The sequence below is a fragment of the Oncorhynchus masou genome, chromosome 17 (assembly GCF_036934945.1).
Source record: "Oncorhynchus masou masou isolate Uvic2021 chromosome 17, UVic_Omas_1.1, whole genome shotgun sequence".
Taxonomy (NCBI): domain Eukaryota; kingdom Metazoa; phylum Chordata; class Actinopteri; order Salmoniformes; family Salmonidae; genus Oncorhynchus; species Oncorhynchus masou.
Window position 1 is genome coordinate 29,343,627 of NC_088228.1, and position 8,170 is coordinate 29,351,796.

Below are 8,170 nucleotides of genomic sequence, written 5' to 3' on the forward strand. Positions count from 1 at the left end.
GGTGTAACTACGTTGGAGCTGTCAAATTTGGTGAATTGCTGCTCTTGTGGTCATTGTCACAAAACCACACCCACCCTTATACCCTACCCATGTTACAAGTTAATGAGAAAGTGTAGGCTATATACCGTGAACGCAGCCTCCACTAACACAACACCATTGCCTTTAAAATTAAATCACACTGAACGTCCACGATACAGATTGAATAGAGCCCCTGGCCTAACGCTCTATTGATCAACCATACTATTCAGGCTTCAGATAGCTCAGCATTTGATACGGGGTCACACAAGGGCCCATGTTAAAACTTTGCCCAAACCTAAAATGAGCACCTGAAGTTTAAAACAAAATAAATCAATTCTTTCCCCAGGTTTTTATTGTATATAAAAAAATCACTGATAAAACAATACAAACTTCTAAGAATTACAACGAGCATCAGATCTACTGGGTATTGTGAATAGATGAGAGAGAGGACAGATTATTTTGCCGCCACAAGACCCAGTATAAGTATACATCTTCCGTATAATAACGGATGGGATATAAACACAATATACCACGTATAGGAGTGACAGAAAATAGATGGTGAATTTACTGAGGCGACTTCCGTACAGAAGCTCAATAATAAAAAGCTAAGTCCACAGCACTGTTCTATGTTGCAGCCATGTTGTCTGATGAAAATGGACATATGGTGAACTTGTCAAGCAGTGTAACTGGCTGCTTCCGCTCCTAGCAATGTGTAGAAACTAGATTTAAACAACAAAAAATACACAAAAGCCATTATCATCATGTAGGCTCTGCTTGAAAAAAGAAAATCAAGTCGCACACTTTGCCAAATTAGAATTCACTTTCAAATTACAGCAATAAAAGTTTCAACCAACCCCACCCTTTTCACATTTTCACCATCAAAATAGAACGAAATAATTACAATACATACAGAAAATGATAACAAAACAGAAAAATCTTACGGTTAATCTTTCAGTTCGTCTTCTACTTGATCGATTTTGTCTCGTCAATCCAAAAGGAAAACTAACAATTCAACCGAGATAAAGAAGGATCGAGTTGAGTTGAATGAAGCCCGAATACAGTAAGCTCGGTGGGGCATGGAGGTTATGGTACAATGGAGGGTTGGGTACATAGAGGTCTATACATCGGTCTCTATTATTGGGTGACTCAATCACTGACATCCATGTCATCCTCTTCACGGTGGTCGTCTCCGTTGACTTTGGAAAGCCCAGTGCCATTGCCTTCCACCGAGTGAGGAGACTGGGCTCCAGAGTCCTGGTCGGAATCTTTCTTGTCCAGCCTCTCCCTCTCCTTCTCACTGTCGTAGCCCTGCTCTTCCTCATCATAGTCTCTGGTGACCTGCAAAGACGTCTAAGGAAATTTGAAATGACTTAAGTTTAATATAAATCGGACACTCATTTCATATTACTTGTTATTCTTTCATACACGGCGAGTAAAACGCTGGATCTCGAACAGAGGTCAGAATACAGAAGGAAGAAAGAAAATGAACACGGACATCCTACACATCTTACATGAGGTGTATAACACATGACAAATCATTCAGTCATTGGTGCTGACCTTCACATCTCCTTTCTCCCCGTCAGTTTTCTCCCTTTCCTTTTCTTTGTCTTTACTCCTTTCTTTCTTTTCCTTCCTTTCATCCCGACTGCGGTCTTTATCGCTCCTGCGCTCACGGTCCTTCTCTCTTTCCTTGTCCCTCTTCTTCTCCTTCTTATGTCTGTAGGGCGAGGAAAGTTAAAAGCTTATGAAACAAAGTCTCCAAATCCAAAGAGAAGTGTAGTAGTTGACTGTCTAAAATGGCTTATTTCCAGGTTACCTTTAAGAAACCTTTAAATTTGAATCTAAATAAATTATTTGAGTGAGTGTTCTCAGGGCATTTACAGTTACACTTTGTAAACAAAATGTCTCGTCATTTTCCGTCTCAAAATAGCAATGAAATACCACTGGCAGCATATTGAAAATGTGTTCACTAAGGAAATTCTCTTGTTCTATGAGAATCGAGATCCCCAAAACACCAACCTTCTAGGAGAGGGAGTCCTGGAGACTTTCCTCTTGGGGGATTTCTTAGGAGATCGGCTGGCACTGCGAGTCCTTCTCCGCTTTCTATACCCAACAGCATGAAAAAAAAATGTTGTAAATATCTGACCAATCAACAACATGTTGAGACAGAATAGTGAAACAGAGCCACAAGTCAGACATGCGGCTCTGACTAATGAAAGCTGCACTAACCGATCGATACTGCGAGACCTCCTGGCAGTACTGTAGCTTTTCGGAGGTGTTTTGGAGCGCTTTTTATCCCGCTCCTCCTTCTTCCTATCCCTGAGGATCGGAGACAAGTTAATTACATCTGATCAACATTTCTTATTGTATATTGGGATTAGAGTTGTGATAACGAGGTAGAGAGTAATCACAGGGCGGTCTCAGAAGTTCAGATCGTGCAGCTTGAGGATTAAGAATGGGTCAAGTCTGTGCTCTGTGGCTCACCTGGACTTGCTTGGTGATGGTCTGCTCCGGTCTTTGGAGTGGGACCGCCCACTCCTCCTTCGGGGGCTCTTGGAGCGCCTCCTGTTCCTGGAGTGCGAGCGTCGCCTTGACCTGCTCTTTGAACGCCTGCAGATCACACAAACACAACATTAGTCTCTACCCTTAATATGAAGAGAAAAAAAAATAAATAAAAAAAGTACTACCTTTACTTTTAACACCATCCAAATTATTTGTCAGGGAAATAGAGTTTGTGTTCACCTGTGTCTGGAGCGAGAACGGGACCTTCTGCGTCTAGACCTGGACCTGGAACGTGAGTGCTTCCTCTTGCTCTCCTTGTCTGCACAAACAAAACATGAAATTACTTTGGTAGAGCAAATAATAGCTTATAGCTAGGGCTACCAGTAATTTATCAGATATAATATATCCTTTGGAGATGCAATGCTTGGGCTACTCACTCCCAGGCTCGATGGCAGCAGAGATGAGTGACTGAGCCTCTCTGACCCTCTTCATGGCCTCTTCTATCTCTTTGTTGGAAGAGTCTGCCTTCAGGCCCGGATTCATGTTGATGTTCATGTTCATCCCTACACCCATGTGGTTCATTCTGAAGAAGAGGACATTATTTAGTGGTGATTATAAACCGGGTAGTTTGGGTCCGAGATGCTGATAGGCTGAAACAGCATTCCAGCCGTGTGTATATCAGACCATATACTAAGGGTATGACACAAAACGACTTGTTTACTGTCATACGTATGTTGGAAAACGGTTTACAAAGCAATAAGGCACTTCGGGTTTGTGGTATGAGGAGGTGTAGTATATAGCCAATATACTTCTGCTAAGCACTGTATCTAGGCCCTCCGTGCACAAGAACAGCCCTTAGGTGTGGTATATTGGCTATATAACACATCTCCTCAGGCCTTATTGCTTAATTAGAACACACTGGAGGGTCATCCAACAAATGAACAGCTCATAGGTGTTTGATGTCTTGTAATGGACATTTTCTAGAGGCATGATGACTTACTTTGGATCCACCTGCGACATAAACTTCAGAAGCTGGTCAGTGGGAAATGACTGTTGGGGAAGAAGAGTGAAGGAAAGTGTGAAATATATACTATACAAGTTAGATATCTGATATCCTTTAAACATTTCCCTTCAACACCAGCAGTTGTGTGCGCACACAAAAATATCACCAGATTTCAAGCCAACACTCACCTGGGGGTTCATATTCATATTGGGGTTTGGAAACCCGAACGCTGCCATCGCTTCCAAGGAGGGACCGCCGAAAGGATTGCCACCCATCTACAAAAAAACAACAGCACACCATTAACCCTTTCATTGTCTATATATACGCGAGCGGACAATTATCAAGTCATTAAGGCAGATGTTTAATTTGAATAACTTAAGGACCACAGAATTAAACAGAACAATTAAACATTGTATCTCTGTGCTGAGGACCCACCTGTGGATAGGACATGGGGTTTGGTGTTGGGAGAAGTCCTACCTGTGGATTAGACATGGGGTTTGGTGTTGGAAGGAGACCTCCTCCGGGCAGAATCCCTGCAACAGCATTTGCTGGCGCCAGCAGTGACAAAGCTTTAGCCTCCTCCGGGATAACGCCTACAGAAAAACCAAACAGGCATTAGGGGAAGAAGAGAACATCAACGTCTAGACTCTACAGAAAAGGACATTTTGAAAAAACAACAACAAAAAAAACAGATGACTTGCTCAAGTATTCTTCAAAAACATTTGTAAAGGATTCAATACTGTTACCTTTGATAGCTGCTAGATTTGAGAAGGTTTGTTCCCTTTATTATTTTAACCAGTGTAGATTGAAAAATAACTACGATTGGGAAAATAGTATATCACAATACACACTACTCCAGTGAACACTGCCAAGATTGTATCACCTGAACGTGTTTTTTAAGTCATGAACCAAACGTTAGCTAGCACAGCGGCTTCTCCAGTGGGGTGTGCTCTCAATTTTCATTTAGATTGAACAAGCGACTCACGTTGGCGGCTTCACTACTAAGGAGCACACAGAGAAAAATCGAGATACACAAAACAAAAAGAATTTCAGAGAGTTGGAGGGTAACAGTGATTACTGACATTTTCTACTACTTACCAGCAATACAGTTATAAGTAGAAAAAAAAACCCAGCTAGCATTCACATTTTGGGTAGGTGATATCTACACTCCCAAGAACCTTACCTGTCACTGCATTAAATATGCAACAAATGAACCAATGCCTTTTATTTAAGTGTAAAATCAACTTGGCAACATTAGATTAGCTTGTTTGCCTAACATAGTGATCAGAAAAAAAACTATGGTTTCAGATCTCAATGGTGCCATTGCTACCTAAAAAAAGAAAACATACAATATCTTAATCAAGATACAATAGCAAAAATAACAAAAAATTTTTTTTACAGAAGACACACAAACACACTCACAAACAACATTTAAAAAGGGCACACGGGGGAGAGAATTTAGCTGCAGGAGACAAAACGGTTGGGTGGTATTTTCAGCGGGGCCTGGTATACAGGACTGGCTGAGCCAGGAAAAAGAACTGTAAAACACAACAACAAAAAAGAAAGACCACTGTTAAAGAGAGAGCACTGAACCAGTTGCCATTGCCATGTGGGGTGGATATCTAAGACAATTAACAACTAGATACAGGCAGGAACCTTAAAGTACAACATAGAAAACACAGAGATTTGCTATTTTAATCCGCCAAATTCAGGGACAGAGTGGTGAGTGAGTGCATGTAATTTCTTGCAAAATTTAAATTGGATACTATTGGTCACCCAATTCCCCAAACCAGGAAGTGCCTTAATGCTAAAGGTGAAAAAATATGAAATGCAGGTATACCAATAGCTGTGTTATTGAGAAGTGTATAGTTTACTGTTCTGTTACTCTGCTATGGTTTACTTCTTACCACTTGGATCCAATGAGAAAACCAGATTGGACATTATACAGGTCAGATTATTAACACACCTGTTTTGATAAATATGTACTTGTGAGCAGTCAAGAAATATTTGTGTAATACATGTGATATGCATTATAGTATTAACAGTAATATATATGCTACTGCATTCAATGTAATCTAAAATACCCTAAAGAAGAGAAAATGAGAGAGAAAGAAAGAAGGACACAGGAAAAAAGAGAAAGAGAAGGGTCTGGGGGGGCTGCTTGAACGCTTGCTGGCCTTTTGTAAATGCCTACAATCCCCTGTTGGCAGGCAGAGGACCACTTTCAGCCATCAAGGAGGGGGCTCTGCTTTTGCCTTCTCCACTACAACAAATCACACACACAAATAACAGAGAGAAGTTTAATAGAGGATAGTCCAATATGGGGGAGAAAATAAAAAGCATGGTTAAGTTTTTATACACATGTAAGTTCATCTCTGCTTTCTTTTGAGGAGGTGCGTCTGTCTGCCCATGGGTCTGGGCTTGTTCAGCCCTCTCAGTCGGAGCAAGTCCCAGTCCCTAAAGCAGTCCTTGGTATACTGTGCTTACTGGTGGAGGAGGAAGAATTGGCCCTGGAGACTACTACAGACTACTCAAGGTCATCTGTGTTGTTTAGTGTCTACCAAGTCCAATGCATCATGGAAGACATTATGACCTTACAGTGTGGCAGAAACTTTATATATAAGACATACGTGTATGGTTATAGGTATGGTCTTTTATTTCCACAGTATACCAAGGGTCTGGGTTGTGAGAGCTGGTATAGACACCTCTCTACTTGCAATTAGCAGAGGGGTCGTACAAGATAGGACAGAAAGAGTGGCTTGACATCATTGATCACAGAATCAGATAGGCTTGTCAGATCAAAAATGGTTACTATTCAATTCAATGGGGTTTATTGGCATGGGAAACATATGTTTACATTGCCAAAGCAATCTGAAATAGTTAGGATACAGGCTTAACAGTGGCTCAAGCCACAGGCTCATATTGCGCCATCCTGAAATCAATGGGGGCGTCAGGCGTCACTCTCCCATCACTACATCATACAGTCAAGGATCATTCATACAGAAAGGGAAGAACAAATCACCAACCTTCGGCAAAAGGGACGACGATCAGCGCCCTATCCACGAAGACTGTGTTGGTCAGATGTTGAGACACCCCCACGGACTCGGACTCTTTGAACTTCACAAAACACACACGCGACGTCACTGGCAGAGGCGACTCACTGCAATAAAAAATGTTTGTAGTTAACTAACGTTAGTTAGTCCGCCAGCGACACCATAATAGATTGTATATAGCAAAACATCCCCGAAGTCGCTAGGCAAACTATCGTTACCCAACTATAGTAGTTAATGATTCGCCTTCTTAGGTTTCGGGGACGGCCCGAGATGGGGCCTCCTGATGCTAACGTTAGCATCGTTAATAATAATACTACATTGAAATCAAATAAATCACAAAGTGGTAAGAAGTGATTAACTAAACAAACAATAACTGTATATAGTTAGCAACAACCGTTCAACAAATATGAGCTACTTACTCTGGTGGAAACAATTTGAGTTCTTCAATGGTTCCAAGAAACCCGAACAGCATTCGCATCTGCTCGGATGTTGTGCTTGGCGACACGTTCGTCACCTGCACTACGTTCGTGGTACAATTCATGTTTTCACAAAATAGTAAAAACAAATATATATATATAAACAATTACCTCTCTATTTCAGAAGTATTATTGTATAAATATATCCAATTAGTTGCTATCCTCGTCGAAGGCGTTTCATAAACTCAAATAAAGATCTCGATTCGTTTCGCCGCCATGTTGTTTAGCTTGAAAACACAAAACAGCGCATGCGCATTGTGAAAGTCCTGCGGTAATGTAGCTAGTGGTGATGTGTGCCAGAAGAGGTCGCTCTCTCCCAGGAATCAAATGTGAAATTTCTCACGTTTCGGTGGCATGTAATTAACAGTGAATTTGATTTCTAGGCTAATTGAAATAGATGGTGCAACTCAGGCCAATAGATATTTTATGTTCAGATGGTAATCATAATGAAAACAGACATTGACTCTTTGAATATGCTTTCACAAAAGTGAAACAAACAAGCAAGAGCAATTGTTACTCTTCTGTCTGGTCCTCACTGTTTTGCACCATGTCTCTCAGCTCCTTTAGCTCAGTCCAAATCTCAGGGGTGGTGGTATTCTGGCCTATCGTCTGTTTGTCATTCATTTTTGGAGGTCATTTGTATCTGACGCTGTAAAGGGCTGTGGGAGTACACAACCTGTTATTTGGTTGAAGGTCCCTCTTTATTTCCATAAAGTCTGTAAATGTTTTTGGTTATGTCACTTGACCTCAACCAAGCGCTATTATAAGACGTATGTGTGCATTTAGTGTGTTTTCAGTCTGTACTGTGTGTTGTTTGTGAATACACTCTATTACCTTCATATCTAATTCGGTCTCACACACTCCTGAGCAAACACAGACACAGACATTAGTTGTAGTCCAGTCTGGTCTGATCCAGTCCTGGGCACTGACTGATTAGATAGCCTACAGGTGGAGAAGTGGAGTATGCCACTAAAATAGTAATTAAAGTAGAGATAGTTATTGAGCTTATTGCAAAATGACACTAATTAACTACAAGATTGCTGTAAAACACTATGACAGGGGGAGAGTAGTTTGATAAATGAGGTGAAAACTGAGCTGCACTTCCTAACCTCCTGCCA

At 41.1% G+C, this 8,170-nt stretch overlaps 1 protein-coding gene across 6 annotated transcripts; it reads right to left on the minus strand.

Moving 5' to 3' along the window:
• Window positions 1-352: 352 nt before the first annotated feature.
• Window positions 353-7,294, minus strand: LOC135558812 (serine/arginine-rich splicing factor 11-like). 6 transcript variants are annotated; one of them, XM_064992959.1, is made up of 12 exons: window positions 6,996-7,294; window positions 6,550-6,683; window positions 4,001-4,116; window positions 3,712-3,798; window positions 3,521-3,570; window positions 2,958-3,103; window positions 2,761-2,839; window positions 2,503-2,628; window positions 2,248-2,337; window positions 2,038-2,121; window positions 1,576-1,735; window positions 353-1,368 (listed from the first exon to the last, which is right to left on the minus strand). In XM_064992959.1, the coding sequence occupies exons 1-12, from the start codon at window positions 7,115-7,117 to the stop codon at window positions 1,165-1,167; spliced, it is 1,398 nt and encodes a 465-aa protein (XP_064849031.1). In that variant the 5' UTR covers window positions 7,118-7,294; the 3' UTR covers window positions 353-1,164. The 6 variants fall into 6 exon arrangements, with proteins under 6 accessions (XP_064849031.1, XP_064849030.1, XP_064849035.1 ...); XM_064992958.1 differs by having other exon boundaries at window positions 3,959-4,116; XM_064992963.1 differs by lacking the exon at window positions 6,996-7,294 and adding an exon at window positions 4,407-4,524 and having other exon boundaries at window positions 3,959-4,116; window positions 4,946-6,641.
• Window positions 7,295-8,170: the final 876 nt, after the last annotated feature.

Bases quoted from the DNA above. Each gene is read 5' to 3' on its own strand.
- LOC135558812 (XM_064992958.1), bottom strand. From the start codon at position 7,117: ATGAATTGTACCACGAACGTAGTGCAGGTGACGAACGTGTCGCCAAGC. The intron at 4,117-6,549 runs GTTGGTGATTTG...GTTTTTCTGTAG, and splicing joins CGTCGTCCCTTTTGCCGAAG to GCGTTATCCCGGAGGAGGCT. The intron at 3,799-3,958 runs GTGGGTCCTCAG...GTTTTTTTGTAG, and splicing joins ACCCCATGTCCTATCCACAG to ATGGGTGGCAATCCTTTCGG.